This window comes from Sander lucioperca, chromosome 10, assembly GCF_008315115.2.
Source record: "Sander lucioperca isolate FBNREF2018 chromosome 10, SLUC_FBN_1.2, whole genome shotgun sequence".
NCBI lineage: Eukaryota > Metazoa > Chordata > Actinopteri > Perciformes > Percidae > Sander > Sander lucioperca.
Genome location: NC_050182.1, coordinates 28,553,239 through 28,576,990, shown reverse-complemented (window position 1 = coordinate 28,576,990; position 23,752 = coordinate 28,553,239). Strand labels below are relative to the sequence as shown.

Below are 23,752 nucleotides of genomic sequence, written 5' to 3'. Positions count from 1 at the left end.
TAATAATAGATTTTTCACATTTTCCCAGAATTAATTTTACCTGATGCAGAGAACTGGATATGAGCCATAACCTTGAGTAACTCTTTGCTTTTTACAAAATGATAGCAGGTATTTCAAGCTGATCCTCTTTTTAATAGGCAGGTTAACTACTGGAATTGTTTTTTGTCTATTCACAAAACTGTAGATGGCTTAGTACAGATCTGGCAGAGTGTGTGGAATAGCAAACACTGTGGTTGGGAGCACCACGATAACCCGCAGGTGATTGTCTTAAGTCAATGTGCTGACACCCCCCCCCACACACACACACATACAGTAGACACACACACACAATTATACACTAATTAGATAAACAAACATTGAAAAGCCCACACTTAACAGTGTACATTTCCATGCAACTACGTTGTTAGCTGCCAGGAACTCATCCTCCAACACGGTTTGCAGAGGGATAATCGTAGAGAATTTACTGCTCATCGTCTTCCATCTTAACAACCACAGAGTTTTCAGTTGTCAACCTGAAGATCAAAACTACCAATTTGACAAAATGATAGCGCAAAAATGAAACGCAAGTCAACAGCGGTCACAATGAATCATGTGCTGAGCCCGGATTATAAGAGGTTGTAAAAGACAAGGCAGATAATCCACTAAGAATGTGTCACCTCTTATTACAGCTGTCACTTCTCAGCTGAGATCAGTGTGTTGACAGATGAACCTGCTCTTAAATGGGAATACCAACTAACTTCAGCTTTCAAATGTATGATTTTCACATTTGTGAATAATAACTACTTGCTGTAAACAAAAAAAATAAGTTTGTACCACCCGCTAATCTGTGATTGATGAAGAGCTGGCTCTATATAAAATAATTTGTTTGACTGTGACAGAGTTCAAGATGATTTTCTGCACATCAACGCGATTTTTCTGGATTGCAGAGTAGTAGTTGATAGATCTGTCACATCAAATGTTAGTCTAGCAATTCATAAATGTCATTAATTGCCAGAGGAACAGCTTCTGACTGAACATCTCTATGAACTCAAGAAAAGCTTGTTTAGAGTCTTTTCTTTGCAAGAGCTGCTGATAATTACAAAACATATGTGACATTTGTTAATTCTTAACTTGGTATCCCAATTTAAACATCCAGCAGCCCATACTATAGTCTCTCTCCCTGTCTTTATATTCTCCATATACCATCACATCACGGCAACTCGGGCAGCCTCAGAAAACAAAATGGCACATAAAAAGAGGACCTACTTTATTGTACTTGCAGACAACACTAAAATAAGCACCGGATTGCTTTAATCAAACCCTCGCTACCACATCTAGTTCACCGACAACAATAACAGCCCAGCAATTTAAACAGGCTGTGGCCAATGCTAACACGCAGAGAGGGATGAGTTGAGTTTATTTTCTAAATCCCAGGCTGGTCAAACAAATATAAACAAAGATCACCACTTACTGGTCATCTTATAACAAAAACTCATCCATTCAAAAGTAAATTCAAAGTTTTTTCTCCACGAAAGGACTGATGCATATAACAAGTACTGTTTAACATACAGACAAATATCCAAGGAGCTTCATACCATGAATCTACACGCTGCAGAACACCCAGGGATAAATATTTGTATGATGCCTGATGGGCACGTTTCGTACAAAGAGCCTGGACTGCTTCACTGTGTGACTAAAACAAATCACTGTGCCAGAGGTAGATCGTAAAAAGCAGTTTAATAAACCATTAGCTCTTCGGGTGAGCACTTTCCTTCCTTTACTGACTCTGATGCTTAGATTTACGCCTGGTCCACGCAGAACCATATGTATGTGGCAGCTAATGACTATGATTAGGGAAGCCTGGATTAGGTCTTGCTGTGGTTTATGACACATGCAATGCAACATACACACACATACACAAAGATTGAAAGCTATCCCTGTGATGTGTACATTTGGAGAAACTCAAAAAAGCAACATAAACAAAGTTCTTAATTAAAACTTAAAATACATGCTATGGGTTTTCCACATAATAGTTGAACATGACACAGATTACACATGATTGTAACCAACCCATCACTCATGTTAATGAAGGGGTGGATAAACAAAATATCTTGACAACGTGGGTGTGCTAATTTAGTAATCTATTTTACTGTAAGTGAGGTTACATTCAAAATGTGACACTAAACAAATCACATCCAAACAGCACTGGTGATGTTTGATACAAGTATCCTTTGACCTAAAGCTACTGTAACACAAGAGTGGTGCTATTAGTTCAAGCTCGTCAGACTAAAACAAAAGGAGCATTTCTAAAGGATTTCCAGAGATTTTGAAAATCACTGTGTTAAAGCCACTCTGATGCCTATGTACATTTTGTGCTGGCTATTCTCCAAAGGCGATTAATTGTAACTGCTTTTTTTTCATTGCATAACCTATTTTATTATTGAAAGGCAAAAGAGTATGGCCAACAAAAAATAATCACTGACAATGAGGGGGCTTCTCTTTGGGGGCCATTTTGGCCTTTATAAACTGACAGCAGGGGAATGCTCAATCCCTTAATACAGAGCAAGTGCACAGTGTAAAGAATACTATGCCATTTGTCTTTGGAAGACTAACGAATTATCTCCTGTGTGGAGTGGGAAAATCACCCAGTAATTCTGCACTCAGGGGCTGCGAGGTAAGCCCTCTAGTCAGATAAAATTAGGATCAAATGTCTGGACAAGTTAACAGTAACAGTGACCACCTCGCCTAGAGGAAATAAATCAGCTAGCCACGTGGGCAGTCACTGAGGGAGACTAGAGGAGGGCAACAGGTGGCTGTCAACTTAGAGAGAAAGAGGGTCATCATCCACTTAGAGAAAAGCAGCACGTCTGTCTGCCACTCCCCAGGCTCCGCTAAGCTAAGCCAAGCACCAGCAGGAGGAGAGAATAAGGTGAAGCCAGTTCAGAGTAGTGTCTAAAAGGTTCAGCCATGTTCAGCACGTTACCTGTAAATCAGGAAAAGACTGGAAATGTCTTTTAGGTATCCATTGTTATAAAACCAGGGAGCATCGCTCCACAATTATCAAAGTTTGAAAAGACAGCATATTAAATATATGATATCAGTTACATAATTATAGTGTCAAGAACATCAAAGAGAAATCCTCTTTGTAATCAACATGTGCAAACTAGACCTGATCAAGAACAAGCTAAAGCTGTCTTTCTCATTTCTCTTGTATGTCTCACCAATAGTTTAATGAGCTATCCAACATGACAGAACGATCTCAGTAAAAGATCAGCTGGAGTTTCTAAACCTTTCCATTGCACGTCACGCATCAGCAGGTTGAATAAATAATCAGAGACGACTATCAGAGATAGTTTTCAGATCATAGTGACTTCATTCAAATGAGAAATGTCTGGTCCTTTGGTTTACTTCTACTGCAATAGTGAGATACAGCCAATTTTAAAATCTGACAATTTACAGCCTAATAGCTTTTCCAGGCATTGGGTTATTTTTACACTTGAAGCCTGTGGAGGAGGCACTGTGTGTGTTTGTGTAAGAATGTGTGCTCCTCCACATTCTGCTACTGACAACCATAGCGTTCTTTTCTAACAAACCCTACAAGTCACTGGAAAATAACTTTACAAGGGCTTGTGTATTAAGTTCTTAAATTATACATACATTAAACAAAGTGGCAAAACAATTATCACATATTTATCAGTTAGGCTGCATGTCAGAAAGATGTGGGAAAGGGAACTTCAGCCAACATTTGATAGAGTACTGTACATTGTAGTTAGTAAATGCTTAGGCAGTTAGCATCCTTAGTTTAATAAAAACCCAATCTCTGATAAGCACGTTGTGTGTGTGTGTGTCTGTGTTCACACGCATGCATGTTTGCATATGTTTTCACTCAGCTCGTGTGCTGGTTCCCTCACATTACTAAAAAGACACCAGGAGGTCGGATAAAACAAAGTGACAGAACACAGTAAGTCCAAAAACATTAAATATTTTCAGGCTGTGCTCCATGCCAGTGTTATTGAAATGCTGTTAATTCTCGCTCAAAATAAGATTCTAGGCTATTTCCCAAACTGCCACTGTGCAAGTTAAACAAGGACCTCAATAAAGTAATCTACTGGTAATAGAGGTAATTAAAATAAAACTATAAAAAAAAAAGCTCATACCTCACTGGTGATATAGACTGAGACAGACAAATTGGCAATCATAAAGTGAGATGTGACAAATGTACAGTTTGGATTACAGTTAATTACTCACCAATGCAGGCATGAACTCTGACGGACAGCTGTGTTCGAAGAATAACGCTGTGTTTCTTGCCTCTTCTGATAAGAAAAAAGACAAATGGAGAGAAAGAGAAATGTTACTGGACATTAAGCCATGTATGATTATTTAAATGTGCGGGGATGTGTGTGTGTGTGTGTGTGTGTGTGTGTGTGTGTGTGTGTGTGTGTGTGTGTGTGTTTCTGTGTGTGTGTGTGTGTGTGTGTGTGTGTGTGTGTGTGTGGGGGGGGTACACATGCAACTGTATCAAGATATAGAAGCCGAATGTCTCTCTGAATCTGGGGCAGCCATCAAAATGCCAGAGGCAGGCAAGTGCTGACAAGAATATATATCTGAATAGCTACTGTGCAAAGGCGCAAAATGATGACAAATTATACCGTTCAGTCCTATTCAAACCGTTCTATATTTGCAGATTGAACACAACAGGGAACAGGTCACGGAACAGAACAGGGGAAAGGTCTCCATAGGTGAAGATGAAGGATGGGAGCAGCTAAGAGGTCAACTCCTCCTCCCAGTGTTAATGGAGAAATGCCAAGACCCTATCACCATCCTGTTGACAACAATGCACCCCAATTCTATTCAATTGTGAAAGTGAATGTGAGAGCAGAGTAGTTTGTAGGATCATTTGGCAACTTAGAAGTCCACACTCTAATTTCTTTACAAAGTTTGATATACAATTTGCCTTTTTAAAGGATAAGGCTGCCATTAGTTTATCTTAGTGGAGACAAATCCCATGAAAAGACCAAAACCAAAAATGCGTTAGTCCATCTCTCAACATTTTCCTACTTCCCTGTCTGTGGCAGCCAGCCTCAAGCTCAATCGATACTACTGAAGATGCAAATCTTTAAAAATGAGTCACAAATATAATTTATTTAAAAAAAAGCTCACACATTTGCTTAAACAGTTGGGCAATGTGGTTTTAACCAGTGTTACTCTGACAGGATTAAACAGTGAATTTCTGGTGACTGTTTTCAGCCGTGGATTATAATATTTGCAGCGACAGTCTATGTGGGATTGACTCAAAATAAACTACACTGCTCAAATCCATTGTAATAAAGGACCGAGTCATTTATTTTTATTTTTTTAGTTTTTGGACAATAATGACAGAAATAACATATATCAGGCTTACCCTGCACATTCAATACTTGACCGTGGGATTGTTGAAGATAAGAAAAAATACAGAATATGATCAGCCTTGTACTTTAGGTGTCATAATTAAACATGTCTGCCTGTTTGCATCCCAAATGTGAACAAACCTATAACAACATAAGAAGAAGATAATGACACAGATCTAGTTGTAGTGTTGTCTCAATTGATTTGACAGAAAAAGGACTTCAATCAAGAGGATTTCACTCCCATGTTTTGAATTCTGGTGGTTGGGGTCACCCTTTTGTTTACATTTTGTATCACATAGTGTGCCTATAACCTCCCTACTAGCTAAAGAAGCCTCAAACAAACCCAGTAGACACAACTGTGGACAAGAGCATAGCAGGTAGAGTTGCGCGACAACCCCCCTTCTAATTCGTCTCTCTGACAAATAGGCTTTTATCCTGCATGCACAAAGGCTGTGTGATTGTTCAGGCTGGCTCAGTGCCAGCAACAGATTGTTACTCTTAGTGACAATCAGGCAGCCGTGGGTCTGACACAGAGGGAAAAGCCTATCAGCACAGAAGGCAGATCATACTGCTGCCTCACCATAAGCAAGCAGCATAACTGCACAACTGCTCCAGACAGACATCTTTCCTGCCCCGACCAGTCAGTGGGAGACTGTACTGACATGCACACCAGCAGATTACATAGCAGGGGAAATCTGTATATGCTATCTATTTAGCAAATATAATATCCAGCAACAAGCGGAGGTGACACAGGAGCAACATCTGTCAACATGGACCTTTGCTGGTGAGATGAGACGGCAAACAGGAACTTAATCCTCTGTGATGCTGTTGAGGCAAATGGGTAACCAGAGCCATTTTGTCACGAAAGTCTGCTTTGTCTCTGCTTGGCTGCAACAGTATCCCTGTGCTTAACCAAGACCTGAGGCTACATAGGCCAACATGCTCATTATCAAATTAAACAAATGTGCATGGAATATATAAGTGAGGTTTTCAGAACCCCTAACCAATTAAACATGAAATTTAGGCACTCCCATAGACAGTGCTGCAGGCCTGTAAAGGGTGGAGCCCAAAGTTACAGAAATAATGATAACTATAAAGAGCCAGATAACAAATTGGCTACATGTTGGGATATAATACCTACTGGATTCCCTAGTCCTCTTTTGGTCTTATGTTCATTCCTCTGTGCCAGAATGTTCTGGTTTCTTCCAGTGGTGGTACTGTATAATCAACTTAAGCCAAGCTCCTATTAAATCTGATTCATCATGTGCGACATCATGCTTCTGAAATACCTTTGTTGCTACAATTTGAATAACCATGACTATTCTTAATAATCTCATGAAAAGAATAAACTTGACCATTACCCAAAGCAATTGGTCTTTTTACTTAAAAGCATACATGTGTTATTCATCATTCTCAGTTTGCCTATCAAATGTTGCAAACAGGAATGCAGCTGTGAGAATGCAACAACTTTATCTGCCAATTCTATAACCCACATTATTTTCTTCTCTATTTGTACCCATTCTCCTGTCCCTGCTCGGTTGTACAGCACCCTCATAAAGCTCTGTCTTAGTCCTAATATCCATAGCAGCAGCAACTGGACCAGTGGATACCTGCCAGTCCATTCTCTCTGGCTTTATCTAAGGGAGCATTACTGGCACTGTTTATAAAACAACACAAAATGTGTACCCACAGAAGGTGTACACACATACTTGGAATACAGTAAAGCCAGTTCTTCTCCTCGAAGACCAATTAATGCCAGACAAGAAGGCCCCACGGAGGCCTGCTGACTCAGCACTTTCTTGGTGAACACCCCTGCTTGAGAGACTCCTGCATCAGTGTCTACAGAGGGACCCGCAGAGTCTGAGTGAGCCATGGGGGTTAAGGAGGCTAAAGAATCAGGCAGAGAGACAGGGCTCATTTCCATCAGAGGAGGCTGCTTTACTAACCATTGACCAAGTCTCACACACTCAAGACACACAACCACATACACTCTGAACAATCACCAAGCTGTTCTATTCTGTTAATAATACCTGTTAACTGCTCTGCAAATGCAGAAGGGGCAACTGGTGTTTTATTTCGCTCCTTGAAGTTTAAGCTGTACTGTGTGTTTGACAATTCCTCTGTTTTTTTTCATGTGTGCTTTTTTTTCTCCTCAAACTAAAATCTTGTGTACTGTGAGCGTCTAGTAAACAATGTCCAAGTGGGTCAGAAAAAAATGAAAATACTGAAAGTGGAGCTGTCCTAAGAGAGATGAGAGGAGATGATCAGAAACTCTGAATAGTTGAGGCAGGAACATTTGGATTTTAATATGCTCGACTTCTAGCTGGTTGTCGAACGCATGAAGAACACTCAATGAAACCAAGAAAGGCATATTTAGCACAAAACTGTTGGCTTTCAGATGTGCTTTATATGAACCAGGGCAGTGAAATGCTAAAACGTGTCTTCTTATGTGCTGTACGTCAGCTACACATTTCACACGCTGAGTCAATTATGCCATCAATAACAACACTTCATGTCATCTTCTTAAGACAAGCTAGAGAATATGTCATTGAGGACTTACAACTTTATTAATCATCTGCCATTTAAGGTTACATATTTGAGCAAAAACAATGTCAAGCCCAGCACATAACTCAACACGAGTTCAATGCAACATTTTTCCTACAACATCAGACCCCTAGAACGCTCCCCTGAAACGCTACAACAGGATCTCACTCTTCAATCCATGTAATCCACAAAAATATTCAAGGGCTATAAATGTCTGTAAACACATGTCAGGCCATCTGATCCTAACTTCGTCCCATATCCTACTCCATCTTGGCTCAGGACTACAAATACAGGAAATTGTGTGTATGGGGTCAATCAATCCATTACAGCTAGAAAAGTAAATTACACACTGACTACCTTAAACTGTGCAGATCTGTCTGAGCACATGTCTGGGCTATATGGTCAGTTTATAACTGAGTGAGACTGCATCAGAGATGCGACAGGGGATTTATGAGTCACAATCGCCTATAGCTGAGCTTCAAACACGGTGTGGAAGTGATTATGGCCCTTAAGCTCCCGTGACATGGATATCTCCTGGCATTGCAGCGCTCTGTCAGAGGATCATACTTTAATCTGTTTGTAAAGACACTAGGTATGACACAGGCGCCTCAGGAATGTAACCTGTCAGTAATATCAATTACAGATGGATTTAATGGCCAATGATCAGGAAAGTTAAGGAACTCAGGCAGTATGTACTATTCTCTTTCCAAAGGTGGGTTGCTAGGCTTAAAGCAAAAAACAAACAAACATTAAAGCACCATTTTGTTTGTTAACTGGAGTTAATGCAACTATGTTGTTTTGACATCAACTTGAAAAAATTTTTCTGAAGGTTAAATGTTTTGGAGTTGGAGACTGCTGTTGACAGATCTGCAGTAATAGGAGGGTGAAAACAGAAATGAAATGGAAACAAGTAAAGGTGAAATGGCTCATCAGACCATTTATTAGCTCAATAATCATCAAATCAACAACACTGCAGCAGTGGGGGATGTAATCCTGGGCACATCAGCACCATAAAAAGCCAGCGGGCAGAACTGCCTTATTTTTTACAAAATACAGTAATTGGCTAACCACCTTCACCCCAGCCTCCTCAGACAACACTGTGTGGGTTTAATGACACACATCCATACCAGCCTGTGCCAGCTGGCAAGACCCTGGCCCTGGCAGGCTCGGTCTTCTACGAGAGAAGAAGCGGACCACTTTAACCTCACAGCTCTCAATAGCCTCCCATAAGCTCCTAACAATTTCAGATGGAACTGGGAAAGAACGGGACTCTCAACGTCCAATAGAAACACCAACCCAGAGAGCAGCTTATGAATTCCAAGTTAGACAAATAAACCCATACATGTTTGTGGTTCAGTCGACCAGGAGCTCTCATGCCAACCTTTGGTTTGTGATCATCTAAAAATGGGCGGCACATGAATGATATATCAACATACTCCACAGTACATGAAAAAACATATGGAGTCAATAAAGTAACACGCCAAAGAACGTGTATGAAACAGAAATGAAACACAATTTTAAACCTTTCTCTTCTTCATCCAGGTCTAAGAGTTATGTTGAAACAAAGCCACATTTAACTCCATATTACAGGGAAACAATGCAGCTAAATTAGAAGCTGAGAGTTGTGTGTTGGTGGTTGTACAATTGTATTTTAGCAACTTCTAATGAGAGCAGTGAGGTAACATTCAATACAGATGAGGGTGATTACTCATGAGACTCGTCTACACCTCATAATTGGTTTAGATGACATCACTGCTGCCACTGGGCCAGAGAGGCCAGGTATTTTAAGGGACATGAATGGATGAATGCCATGGAAACTTTGACACATTTAGTCTCTTAAAAAAGGGCACTAACGCCACGACAAAGCTGATAAAATATATCAAAGGCCAAGATCAGCATCACACATGCATAAAGATATGATTTTTTTTCTTAGATCTTTCAATAGAACAAATATTATAATTTATAAATTATGTTTCCTGAGCCAATGAGATTGTTGAGATACTTGGTGACTGATTCACAGAGGAATTAGTGCAGCTAGCTAATAATACTGATATTAAACTTATTTTTCCTCTAGAATGTCAAAGTGCTGAAAGACTTCTGAAACTGAGAGTCCCTCAGGTGAGGTAAAGCCTGCCTGCTCTTCGACAGACCCAAGTACCTCCTGAGAGCAGCTTTTGAGCAGAGGAGAGCTCAATCAGCTGAGGCCCGGAAAAGGGATTATTTGAATTCATCCTGGAACAAAATAGGTATCATTATGATTCAAATCACTGTAATAGAATCAAATTAGGCAAAGGAATATAACAAGCAGAATAAGAACACGTATCCCCATAGCCAAGGAATTAAATAATCATCTTTTCCCTCTTATCTCGGCTACATTTTTTTGTGTCTATCTCGAAAAACAGTAATCACTTGTACTGATTATGTCTGACTGTTGAGGCAGAAAAAATATTTGTTTAAAAAAAAAAAAGACGGATTGTTGTAATCAAAACTTCAAGTCTGTTACTCTTGAATAAAGCATATAATAACAATAATAATTTTTTTGTCTGGTAAATAATAGCTAAATGGACCACAAGAGCATGAACAATCTATTCCTGGAAAATCAGAGCCTGGCAAGTAAACGTGTTTTCAATCTAAATCTTTGGAAGTGCAAAGAATATATGACCAACTTTAGTGCAGTGATAGAGAATGTTTTTCATTTCGGCACGTTGTGTACATGCAATTTTTTGCTTTTGAAGTTTGGTGCTAGTGAAGGAAAAGCTAAGGGAGAGACAGAGGTTACCGTTATCTTACCCTCCTTCCTCCTGAAATCCCTCCAGTTCATCCCTCTGCTCTGCCAGGGTCGACTCCAGGTCCAGATAGCTGCCATTGTGGGACAGCTGAAGGGCACAGTCATCAGGCTGGACAGGAAGAAGACACAGTTAAACCTTGATTTGTCTTCAACCCTCTAAAGGTCACGCCATATACACTTTACACATGTAAAGAATGCTAAACATTAAGTAAGTAGTAGATTTAGGAGTTTATTGTCAGTTGAGGCTGGGCACCAACGGCCTGCTGTACCAAATACGGTTCCAAATCCTTCTCAGAACCAGTGTAGGAAAAAAACATTTGGAGGGCAACTGTTTAAAAAGTCAGGGCATTTATAAAATGTTGGGGGCACTTTAAAAAAATAGTAATTAGTGCATAAAGTTGCTGTTTTTTATGTGAAATGAACCCAGATCAAAATGCATACAATAATTACCACTTTGCTAACTCTAGAGACTTTAGAGACTGAATTCAAAATCTTGGGGGCAATTTTTGCCCCTTAATCACATCTTCTAGGGGCATTCTGAGGTTTACTGGAGCATTTTTGCCCTTTGCCCCCCTTCATTTCTGACACTGCTCAGAACCCACACATTATTACAGCTAAACAAGTTAACACAATTGGAGACTCAGTACCTTGTTAAAACCATGACCATGTATGGTATCAAAATTAGGCACAGTCAACCTTTCCAAAGCTGTGAGGGAAAAAAATCTATCTACAGAAGTTTAATGTTTTGTTTTTTTAAATGGCATAGAGCTCTGGAGAGGTTGGTTTGCAGAAGGATGACTGTGTTAAATGTCTACGTTTCAAGCAAAATATAAGTTCATAACCACATGCATATTAATCACGATGTAGTAAGACTTTTATTCTTTAAATCACAACAGCAGTTGCAACAACAAGACATGCTCATGTTAGTTATGGTGGTATTATACAAAACATAACGTTGTTCTTTTTAATAGGTCAATGGGCAAATGCATAGTGTATGAGGTTTATGTCTAGTCGGCAGTGGATCATAGAAAGTTATTTTATCAGCTCCTGTCTGCGCTCTACAATGACAAGTATGGCAAGGTTGGAGAGAAGTCCTACAGATTTGGCAGAGTCTGGTGCCTCTTATCTGTTGGCTCTCCCTGTCTGATAAGTGATAAACTATCATCACACAAGATGATTTTGCAGAGGAGGTATGATTTGTCTGGTCTTGAATAGTTGTCAACAGCTGACTGTGGTCAAGGAGATGAGGAATGAGGCTGTGTCTGTTCACTTGTCTGGTTGACCTCCAAATTGGAGATATTAACCTATTTATATTCAAAGTCTGACAGCTCCACGGGACAGCGGCTCCAGCGGTGAAGCAGAGGACGGGAAAACAAATACCATTACTGGAGGGCAAACACATGACTTAAGCGAAAAGAGTGGCACTGCTCTGCTCCATCAACAGCCAGGGTATCTAAAACAACCGTATACTGTACAGTCCATAAATATACTGAACTCAGTATATTTGTCTTCTCTTGTCAGCCCACATTGAGGGCTTTGTAAGCTGGCAAAGGCTATGATACAAATGACTATTTACACATTCCAAATAAGCAGCCTGCGAGATTCTTTTCTCTTACAAGAAGAGCAACACAGGTAAACATACTGTATATGTAACATGTAAAACCATGTGCTTTTTAAATCAGACTGGTTATTGCAAGGTCTGATGCCATTCAATTTCCTCCCACATATGACAGTAACTTAATTAAACATGAAGGAGAAAGGCTGGGAAAGACATTATGGGTCTGATGGCTTTGATCTGTTCAGCCACTCTGTTCATATTACTGCACTGCAGCACTCAAGGACTGTGTCATATTTGAGAAGTGAAACAAAACATGTGGTTGGTTAGGATAACTCTCACTCACCCTCCAACTCTCTCTCTCCCTCTCTTTGACTCTGAGCTGTCTTGTTTGCAGCACAATGCTGATGCAGTAAACATACACAGAAAACTTTAGTTGCTCAGTAGATCCTAATTCTACCTAAGGCAAGTGATTAAGCCTTAGTTAATACGTAAGAGAGAAAGGGAGACAGGTAGGCAAAAAAACAAAGCTATACTGTACAGAGGCAGAGGACGGAAGCAAGTGCTTCTCCAGATTACAGGACAGATTCTGGATGGACAGGAAATCCAGGCATAAGGGCCAAAATTAGGCCCACTATTTTTATTCCTATGGACTGACATGCCTTATAAATAATGTGTGACAGTAATATTAAAAATGTAGCATGAAGGAGAAGACACACTAAATCATATTGGCTGACCAGTGGCTGGGGACTAAATAATGTGTTTGACACTGAACCACACAAAGGAAAACTTGTTTGTATTCAGGGATTAATTAGTTTAGTTTATTCATTCATTCATTTTTCACTTGCTTGTGTCACATATTTGGTGTACTGCACCTGCCAGTGATTTCTTGCCATGTAACCACCTGGAACCATTTTCATTTTAAGAAGTCTGAGATTTCTAGTCACTATTCTTTAGTTTCTCTTCAAGGTGTTCTCGATCACTGCTAATTCTAACTATCACTTCTTCTTCTGTTTCTTTAAAATAAAATGCTGCAAGCTGAAAAAATATCACTTATAATACTGAGAAAAAGATCAAATATTTTGCAAGTGTAACAGCTTTTGTGAATTGGGTACACATACTGTCACATCAATCAGATTTATTATTACAGTATTTTCTTTTTACTCTTTTTACATGTACCAGTTATTTAAATTATACTTTTGGTACTTGTGGATTGGATAAAAGGGCAAACAAATGTTGGTTCTCTTTCAGTTTTATGCTCTGTATCACAACCTGAAATAGACAAAACATTGGGCTGAATTTGCAGCCGTAGCCAGTAATTAGCTGTGGAACCAAGAAATGCAATTTCGCCACACAGGGTTTTGACTCGCAGACCAAAAGCGGAAAAGCCAAAGTGAACTATGTAAGTCTGCCATTAATCAGTCCCCATCTGTACATCCTTCTACTCATCCATGTATTCACATATCCATCCTCCAACTGGTGCCACTTTAGGATTTCATTATATAATCGACCTGGATTACTGACAACAAGTGTTGCCATGTATAACCGCGCCAGGTTGATGCACATAAATGGCCCTTAATCCAGGAACAGTACTACCAGATTATCAGTAGCAGTGACTTCCTTAGCTTTCCCCCGCCCAGGACTTGAACCCACGGTGGCTTGTGATGGCCAAGTCCAGAAAAGTTACCACAAGTGCTCTGCTCTCACACTGAGGTCTGGCCTCTCCCTTCAACCACCATACTGTGGTCCACTGACCAGGGAGGCAGTTAAAGCAGAAAGAGCTAAAAATAAAACACCATGCAATTTCCAATTTAAAACTGCTATCTCACTCCAAATGTCTTTGGAATGAGATAACATATATTGTGTGGAAGTTGCACATTTGAAACTCAATAGCCTAACATTGTATTTTACATAGTTTTACAGTTCTGTGCAAATGCTAACCCGGTGTTAGCCAACCTTACACATCTTTGTCTGTAAACTACACCGTACTCTAAATCAAACGAGAGGAATTACAGTAAGCCACTCTAAAAGCTTAGTTTGTTTGATAAAGGTGAGGATGGTATTTGTGGTCTTTCTCCAAAGGCAAGTGATTTATAACTCATTAAAACACACTCGATGCATGAAAGAGAAACCACAACAGTAATCTTACTTTCTGTCAAGCATGCAAGGATGAGTCTGTCCACGGATGCTGCATTCTTCTGAAAGGAGCCCTCTGCTGAGACAACCCTCCAAAAATGCAGAGACCAGCAAAACCTCAACTCTGCATAACAATGTGTAAAAGAATTCAAAGGAGCTCTGACAGGCATGAAGGAGGAACCTGTATTTTACAGCATTTAACATAACTTCTCATTATGGGACTCTGTAATTTCTTAGGGGAAAAAAACGGCCCAAAAATTGAAATTGGTAAAGTGAGAGTCCATTCTCCAAGACATAGCCACATTTTCCCTCCCTTGAATACTGCTTTGCAATCCGATGCCAGGCCTCAAGGCCATCAAGCCGCAAACTACAAAACATTGACAGAGAAGAAAGCATGTGAAGGACTATTGATCTATTGATTTACAATGACATTACCAGCATATTTGGAGTAACTCCAGCTAATTCTGAACAGCCATTTGTCATCTGACACAGATAATGCATTATTCATGTAGAATAAAAAGGCTGAGTCAGGTAATGACTAGTCATACTTTCCATCTACAGAAGCAACAGAAAAGCTTGTTTATAAATGAGATGCTACAGCTATACATGGTAAGGATGAATATTGGTTTCTTTATCACAAACACCAGATTACAAGTGTGACATATCCATTATAACTCTTAGAGTACTCAACAGTGCTACTGCAATACATTACATACTGCATTATAATGCATGGTGGCATGGCATTTTCCAAAAGGCCACAGGGTGAAACACTGACAGTGTGTCTGCTGTCCTGACAAAGCTGTCATTGCTACACAACAAGCATTTACAGTTTGAATCCTTGTTGTTGTAAAATATAATCCTTGGTCATAACGGCTTTTGATGTTTGAACCTCAAACAGTTACTGGTAATTGATGTTTGACTTTGTACAGCATCATAGCCACAGTGCCACCTCATGTACAAAACCAATACAACACACACAAACAAACGCACACGTATAAACAACAACCGCACACACACGTACAGATCACCCCTCTTGAGACTGCAGACTGAAACTGACAGGAACAGCCCAGAGACAGCATATGCTTGCTGTTTTGACTCCCTCGGCACCATGTGCTAGCAGCATGCTATTTATACTAGATTGACCTGCTACATTGAGACGGAGCTGAAAGACAACAGATTTGCTGCCAAAGGCTTTTACAAGGTCGCACCAAAGTCACTTCTTCAAACTTTTGAGGGTGTGAGTCAGAGAGCTGTGGTGACAGTCTTGTCATTCACCTGTTATTTTTTATGAAAAGCACAAGGGCTGCTCCTTCAAGTTACTGCTTACCACAAATGCCCATATGACCAAATCTCACTAACCAGGCGCTGCAGAGCCTACCACGGGTACTCCCTCTCTGTCTAGTTTGCGGTCCAGCTGGCCTACTGCTAAACTGAGACCAGTCGACTGTGCAAAGTACATCAGCTCTTTGTTTGTGTTTTTAATACTGCCCGCTTCCCTCTCCTCTCTCAAACAGTGGAAAGCGTTCCCATCCCATCCTGCTGGTCAGACTGAGTGGGCTGCAGAATGAGAGCCAGGCTTGTGGTGATCCACAGCATCCTGAGGCTTCCATGACTTATCTTACCAGCTCTACTCAAACAAGATGGAGTACCATTGATCTGACAGAATGAAGGAAGACCCTAATTAACTTTCTATTTACGCGACTTCCCAGACAGACTAAGATGAATACTCAATAAAAGACTCAACCTCAGATGCTATGGGCCCCTTTGCTTTGTTTAAATTTGAAGGTCGGTAGATGAGGCCTTTAGAAAATGTGTTTGGATGCACATAATCTAATCAGAAGGCAGAAACAGTCATTTCTCAAGAGATATAGCATTCAGATGCCTCTAAAAGAAAAATAAACTAGAAAATGGGCTTCAGGTTTATTATTTATTTATTTATTTAGTATTATTATTTATCACTGGCTTTCTTTAGGAAACTTAAACAAGGCAATTTACACCATACCAAAGTGGAGCATTCAGTTATTTTGAGCTGCTCAAAACTGGCTGTGCAGTTCTGGATGTTTGGAAGGCCAACTTTAGCAATGTGTACCGTTTCACCTCTTCAAACAGTTAGGACTGAATGAAGGCCGATGAGATGCAGCAGCTGACCAACCTCAACAATGTGGAGGTACACCAAAATGCATTCTGCTTTTGACTAAGGAAATGACATCCAAAAAGGTAAGCACATAACAAAATGATGGAAACATGTGTTGTGTTTAGATACAAGTGGATTCAGAAGTTGTGTTGAGATCAGATGGTTGCAAATTTAAATCCACAGATCTAGGACAATCCGGGTGGGGAATTACCCTATGGAGCTTCCATCCCTCATCAACTGACCAACTGGGCATTTGACCCTCCCTAACTCCAATTGGGGCTGTGTGAAGTGACAATAGCAGAAGTGCTTTCCTACATGGACTTCAAGCCTGCCCATTCATGGTTGGCAAAGACAAATGCAAAGTTGGCTCCTTTTCCATGAAAAAAATGTTTTGAACATTTTTTTCAGTTTAAGACAAGAAGCACCCAACTGAAAGTTGAGGGAAGGTTAATAGTAAACAAACAACCATTACTGATAAATTGAGTATATCAAATTTGCATTACTTGTTTCCTTCGTTTCTTTTCTCTTACACAATTCTTTTAAAGATCTCCCTAAGTCTAGCTAACGGACAACACGAGAAACAGGTCAAAGTGATGGGATTAGTGTTGAGGTAAACATGAACAGATTCCTGTCTTCGTCATTTCAACATTACCTAAAGCCACTAAATACTCCATAATGTCTATATATAAGCATATCTTACTGACACTGTGCCTGCAATGCCTGAATACATGTTGATGCTCCATCAGTATCCCATAACAGCAAGCTGCTTCAAGTCACCAGCTCTATAATGGTCCATTAGGTTTGTTTGGTAGTAACCCCATCAACATGTCCAAGATAATTATTAATTGAGCATTGTGTGGGTGTTAACTTTACACTAAGCTCATTTAAAGAGACATGAACAAAAACAAAATCAAGACATTAATAAGTATACTGCATAGCCTACCTTATGCGGGGCTTTAAGCAGCCTGTGGACTCCAGCAATCTGATTTATCAGAGGAATATCTTCCCTGAAAGTGTACAGAGGTGGCCTGGTGGGCTCGGGGAAATTGGTGCTGTTAAATGGATCAGTATCATCTAAGAACTGTACCCGGCATATAAACGTAGCCATGATGCATCCATGCAAGGCGATTTAGATAATGAAAATATTGGATGCGACACCACAGCCTCTGACAGACAGGCGAGCAGCGACCGGCAGGTCTTCTGCAGTAGCAAAATCCTGCACCCTCTGTTATCCTTGGACCTTCTCCATTCGCGTCACGCAGCGCAGGGGACACAGGACAGTGAACACAACAGTCCAGAAGTAAATATCCAGGGTACCTCGTTGAGAGATACGGTTAGTCAGTGCGGTATGGAAATGAGCGGGGCGGCAGTATCCATGGGTACAGCGGGCGTCAGAGGTGCGGAGGCAGACTGCGGACGGGACTGCTACACTTGGCGCCTGGTCTGTGAGAGCGATGGGAAGCGGCTCCCTCCTCAAGCATAAACTCAGCCAGGGGACACAGCAGCCAGACCCCATCCGGCCGACTCAGCTCATATTACAGGCGTAATGGCGGCCTCCAGTGGCGAATATGAGAAGCACACACAAAAAACGCTGCCCCGAAGCTGGCAGCGACTCAACGTTGGCAGCGCGCGATGTAGCCTAATCAGTTAAAACCTGACAAACTACCGTACGTAACATTAGATAGATAGTAGACAGAGCCGTCAGACAGATAGATAGATAGATAGATAGATAGATAGATAGATAGATAGATAGATAGATAGATAGATAGATAGATAGATAGATAGATAGATAGATAGATAGATAGATAGATAGATAGATAGATAGATAGATAGATAGATAGATAGATAGATAGCCCCCCCATTTAAAATAAAAAAGTAACTATAAACAACTAATAAGTTGTTATTACACACCATAATGTAGTTGAAAGCAGATATTTCTAAGGGTTTATTGTAGGCTATTAGTCAAAGACAAAACGATTGCCTAACTCTTCCTGTAAATCATAAACTGTTAATGAATGACTGACAGTAAATAGATAGATTATGCATTGTCCTTTAACAAGGACATGTTTGTATAAAGGCCTCACATAAATAGATACATAAATACATTGTATACCACAACATGACAACATGAGAGACATCACATCCACACACATACCTTTACACATAGCACCTTTCATTTATCAATGTATTCTGATGAATGCCACTATGGCAGAGCTGGAACAAAACTCTTGCCATACTGTAGCATGCCTGTTTCCAGGCCACGGAGCAGTATCTATGGCCATGTGGAAGCAGTGTAAAGAATGGGTTGAGAGGGTGCCTGGGGTCATCTGCAATGATGTGAGCTCTGCATGCGATTACACGAGTGGTGCACGGTTTAGCTGTTGAGGTCTGAGAGGTTGGTGTTGGGGAGGCCAATCATTTTGGCAGGGTTGTGTGATGCATATGAGTTTGTTCCAGTTGGAGACAGATATCAATAGTGGAGGTAGGGTTGAATTATACTTTTATTTCTACTATTTACAAAGTCAATAATGAACCTTCAACATGTCTTCATTATTTATATATTTTTAACAGTTCTAAAAGTGAATAAACAGTTGATAGTTTTATAAAAGTCTGTGGATTTATATGTGTCCTTAAATATATCATTGTATACTGTTTCAATCAATTTTTAACTTTACAATAAATCCTATAAACATCGTTTTTCTCCAGTAAACCAGTGCTTCCTGTGCATTGACCCTTCTTCAGCAGATAAGACACTGGTAAACTGTCACGTGTGTTCCTACTAAGATTCAAAGGCTGCACCACAGCCTAGTCAATCTATTACAGAGGTCCAGTTCATATTGCAGGATCTCATGGAGTGAGCCTCAATTTACATCCCAGCACTTCACAGTGCACTATTGAATCACTGCAATACTAGTGTTCGACAGATCATGAAGTTACAACTCCCCAATCCAGGCCTGGAGGACAGGATACTGTCCCATCAGCAGCTGGACAAACTGGAGAAGGATGAGGCTGGAGACAGACCAAAATGGGACAACAAGACCCAGTACATGTTGACCTGTGTTGGGTTTTGTGTGGGACTTGGAAATGTCTGGCGGTTCCCCTACTTGTGTCAGAGTCATGGAGGAGGCAAGTAATACTTTCATGGTTTACTGTACTTATTCCATATTTGAGTATTTTCAATAACACTGTTTGATTGAAACAAAAATATTTCATACCTTATTATATCCAATCCAGACTTTTTGGAAGAGTATATGAGCATTAGGTATACTCCCATACTTCTATATTAACATTTAATTTACAGACATCAGGGAGGTATTTGTCTGCCTGCTACTGCCATCAAAATAATTTTAGATTGCCTGTTTGTAAAAGAAATAGAAGGTGGTTTGGTTTTATTCCTGAAGTCAAAAGATGTGTAAAAGCCAACATAAAATGGAAAGCCATTTACTTTGTACCTAAACTGATAAATGCACATGTATGTGTAGTTTTGGGCAGATTTGTTCCTTTGCTTCTACTGGGTTTGATTTTTATGAGCATATTTTGAATTTTTACATTGTTTTTATGTGGTTTTCTGTTTGCAAACTAGCTTGCCTCAATTGTCCCTATGGGGCAAATTATTAAGCATTTTGAAATAAACTGAATCGATTTGGAGTGCAGTTCTGGATCACTGGGTATGATGATAAAGTCCACCTAATAGTTGATACCCTTGTCCAATTAAGTAGTAAATGAACAACCGCTCCAGTGGATATCACAAGACCCCTGATCCAATAATGACTATTTCCTTATAGCTGTTACAGTAGTAGAAGCATCTTAAATCACATTAAGCAGTGACGACTCAAAAAGATGGCCTGTAACTGATATGTGTAGATAAGACATTTTATACCCTTTGACTCACAGGAAATCATTGTATCCTGTAACACTAAAATGGATTACACATTGCATTATGAACCCAACTACATCAATTGTCAGACTTTATCTCTGCATATATTCCATGTATCATAAATGATTAACGTCAAGATTTATTTATATTAATGATTTATTGTTACCATGACACCATTACCAGTTCCTTTTTTTCTCCAGGAGCATTTATGATACCATTTTTGATCCTGCTGGTCCTTGAAGGAATCCCACTTCTGCATCTTGAGTTTGCTATTGGTCAACGTTTAAGAAGAGGCAGTTTGGGAGTGTGGGCTACAATTCATCCCTATTTGACTGGCATTGGTGAGAAACATTCTTTGCATAATGTTTGCTACAATTAGTGCAAACGTGCCCTAAAAAAACCCCTTTTAAAACATTCATTGGCAGGTATTGCATCTATGTGTGTATCACTGACGATCAGTCTCTACTACAACACCATTATGGCCTGGATTCTGTGGTACTTCTTTAATTCATTTCAAGAGCCTCTGCCTTGGAGCCAATGTCCCATGAATGCCAATTTAACAGGTAATACTACAACTGGTACTGTACTTCTGCAGTATGGGAATTATGATAGAAACTTGATTTTGGCTTACTGACACACTCAGTTATTGTATTATTGCAGGCATTGTCTCGGAGTGTGAGAGGAGCTCCCCTGTGGATTATTTCTGGTACAGAGAGACTCTGAACACAACTCCAGCGATTGAAGAAGACGGTGGTCTGCAGTGGTGGATACTGTTATGTCACATATGTGCGTGGTCTGTGCTCTATATCTGCATCATTCGTGGTATTGAGACCACTGGGAAGGTACAGCACATTGCTTACTAAAATAAAACAAAGATAAGATTTTAATTCAGCTAAACCGTAATTGTGTGAATACTTAATTTTTTCTAAGGCTGTGTATGTGACTTCGACCCTTCCTTACGTGGTGCTGACAATTTTTCTGATCAGAGGGTTGACCCTGAAGGGCTCTTTGAATGGAGTTAAGTTTCTCTTCACACCAGACGTAAGTTGCATTTTTTAAATTCATTTTAGCAATAACACTGGTCTGCAGAACACATTAATTAAGTATCTATATATTAAGTTAAAGGAATGTAACAGATATTTTTAGCATTTTCACATAACATATAATAAAAAATCAGTTTGTGGTGCTCTACCAGTTACCCCATCTATGGCATATTTGACCAAAGTCCTCTGAATAGACCTCAGCCATAGTAGCCTCATTAGAGGTACCACGTAGACCATGCATAGCAATAAGTTTATCCATAATTTTGTACTTACTTATTCTTTCAGTTAACAGAGCTGGCTAAGCCATCAACATGGCTCGATGCAGGTGCTCAAGTTTTCTATTCCTTCTCTCTGGCTTTTGGTGGTCTTATTTCCTTCTCCAGCTATAACTCAGTGCAGTAAGTTATTTTGTTTTAACCTGTGGTAATTGCACTGTACTTCTAAAGTACCTAAATAAAGTATCTAAATAAAAATGCATTTTTGTCTTTAGTAACAACTGTGAACAGGATGCAGTGATCATCTCTATCATCAACGGTATCACCTCCGTCTATGCGGCAACTGTCATTTACACCATAATCGGTTTCAGAGCAACAGAGAGATTTGACAACTGTCTTTCTGGGTACATCATGCCTTTTTTGTCAAATTATACATTTAACCAGCTCAATATTTTTTTTCTTCAGCGTTACATTGACTGTAAAAACCTTTTTAACCTAACACATTTTGCATTTCAGAAACATCCTAGCATTACTAAATGTGTTTGAGCTTCCTGAGGGCAACATCACTGACAGCAACTACAATCAGGTTGTTCAGCGTCTTAATGCAACACACCCTGAGGTTTTTCAACAGCTAGATCTTAAGTCCTGCAACTTAAATACTTTTCTCAGTGAGGTAAGATTATGTATGCACCAGGACAACAGCTTCCCTTTCAGTGGAAACTTAACCAACGTTTATTTTTGTTACACGATCCCTGCCATGCTTTGCTATAACACTGTGCTGTGTTTGGGCATAGGGAGTTGAAGGAACTGGTTTAGCCTTCATTGTGTTCACTGAAGCTATCACCAAGATGCCCCTCTCACCGTTGTGGGCCGTCCTTTTCTTCATAATGCTCTTCTGTCTCGGCCTGTCTTCTATGTTTGGTAACATTGAGGGAGTTCTAGTACCACTGCAAGACCTCAATGTCTTCCCTAAGACATGGCCAAAAGAGGTTGTCACTGGTAACTCCCACATGGATTCTCTCATTTTATATAAATTAGGATTTCTGGTATATTGTATCAACTCTTTGCTCTCCATCAGGTGTAACGTGCATGCTCTGCTGTCTGGTGGGTCTGATATTTATCCAAGGCTCAGGAAGCTATTGGCTTTCACTCTTTGACACCTATGGAGGATCCATCCCTCTGCTAGTTGTTGCATTCTGCGAGATGATCTCAGTGGTGTACATATATGGGATAGACAGGTGATATTAAAATAGATTGTTTTATGTAACTGTTTATGTCTTTCATCAATTAAGAGATGAGAGGAACACAATTATAGCATGGTATCACAAGCAACCCACACTATTATTGCACCACCTTTATTAAGGGAAGCTTGTTTGACAATAAAATATGTGTCATTGTCCTCCTATAGGTTCAATGATGATATTAAGTTCATGATTGGACACAAACCCAACTTCTTCTGGCAGGCGTCATGGAGAGTCATCAGCCCACTCATAATGTTTATCATCTTGGTCTTTTACTTCGTCACTAAAGTTTCTGAAAAGATCGTTTACAAAGCCTGGAATCCTGAATCGGTAAATAAGATTTTATGTTGAGATGATCTCTTGATGATCTCATGATCAATTACGGCTATTGATCTTCTAAAACATACACTCGCCACTGAAAACTCAATATATAGCATTTTTTCTTTGTCTTTGCAGAATACATTCCCCACACTCGAAGAAAAGCCATATCCAGGCTGGATCTATGCGATCATCTTCATATTGGCAGGGATACCCAGTCTTGCTGTGCCTTTAGTTTGTGTCTGGAAATGCTTAAAGTCAAAGAAGAGGGATAAGCCCCATCTCGATAATATCTCTGACCAAATTCAAATGAACAATGAGAGCAAAAAATCCACAGCCTAATATTGTGGTAAAATCCCCAATGTTCTATTTTTCTCTTTTTCAAGAACATTTAAGTGGTTGCTATCATGGTTTAATCAACGCAATTTTAAAGTAGAAGGCATAGCTTTTCTGAACAGAGCTCCCTGTTTCCTCAGTCACCTGTGACAGCGCTGATTCACTTCTTAGCAGTGAATCAGGTGACAATATGGAAAGC

At 39.9% G+C, this 23,752-nt stretch overlaps 2 protein-coding genes across 6 annotated transcripts in view; one reads left to right on the top strand and one right to left on the bottom strand.

The window, feature by feature from the left end:
* fhod3b (formin homology 2 domain containing 3b) overlaps positions 1–18,009 on the bottom strand; it is a 94,078-nt gene extending 76,069 nt beyond the window's left edge. For 3 of the 5 annotated variants that reach the window (XM_031298967.2, XM_031298968.2, XM_031298969.2), the window contains exons 1-3: positions 17,467–18,008; positions 10,701–10,807; positions 4,228–4,292 (exon numbers count right to left, since the gene is read on the bottom strand). In XM_031298967.2, the coding sequence (XP_031154827.1) occupies positions 4,228–4,292; positions 10,701–10,807; positions 17,467–17,631 (337 nt within the window). In that variant the 5' untranslated portion in view covers positions 17,632–18,008. Of the gene's footprint in view, positions 1–4,227; positions 4,293–10,700; positions 10,808–17,466 lie in introns of all 5 variants that reach the window. The other 2 variants (XM_031298965.2, XM_031298966.2) reach the window with 1 other exon arrangement.
* Positions 18,010–19,335: 1,326 nt separating this feature from the next.
* Positions 19,336–23,720, top strand: slc6a19b (solute carrier family 6 member 19b). The gene is made up of 12 exons (XM_031298974.2): positions 19,336–19,649; positions 20,601–20,741; positions 20,826–20,963; positions 21,061–21,242; positions 21,331–21,441; positions 21,729–21,841; positions 21,934–22,062; positions 22,175–22,331; positions 22,453–22,657; positions 22,737–22,896; positions 23,067–23,229; positions 23,356–23,720. The coding sequence occupies exons 1-12, from the start codon at positions 19,451–19,453 to the stop codon at positions 23,557–23,559; spliced, it is 1,902 nt and encodes a 633-aa protein (XP_031154834.1). The 5' UTR covers positions 19,336–19,450; the 3' UTR covers positions 23,560–23,720.
* The last annotated feature ends 32 nt before the right edge of the window (positions 23,721–23,752 follow it).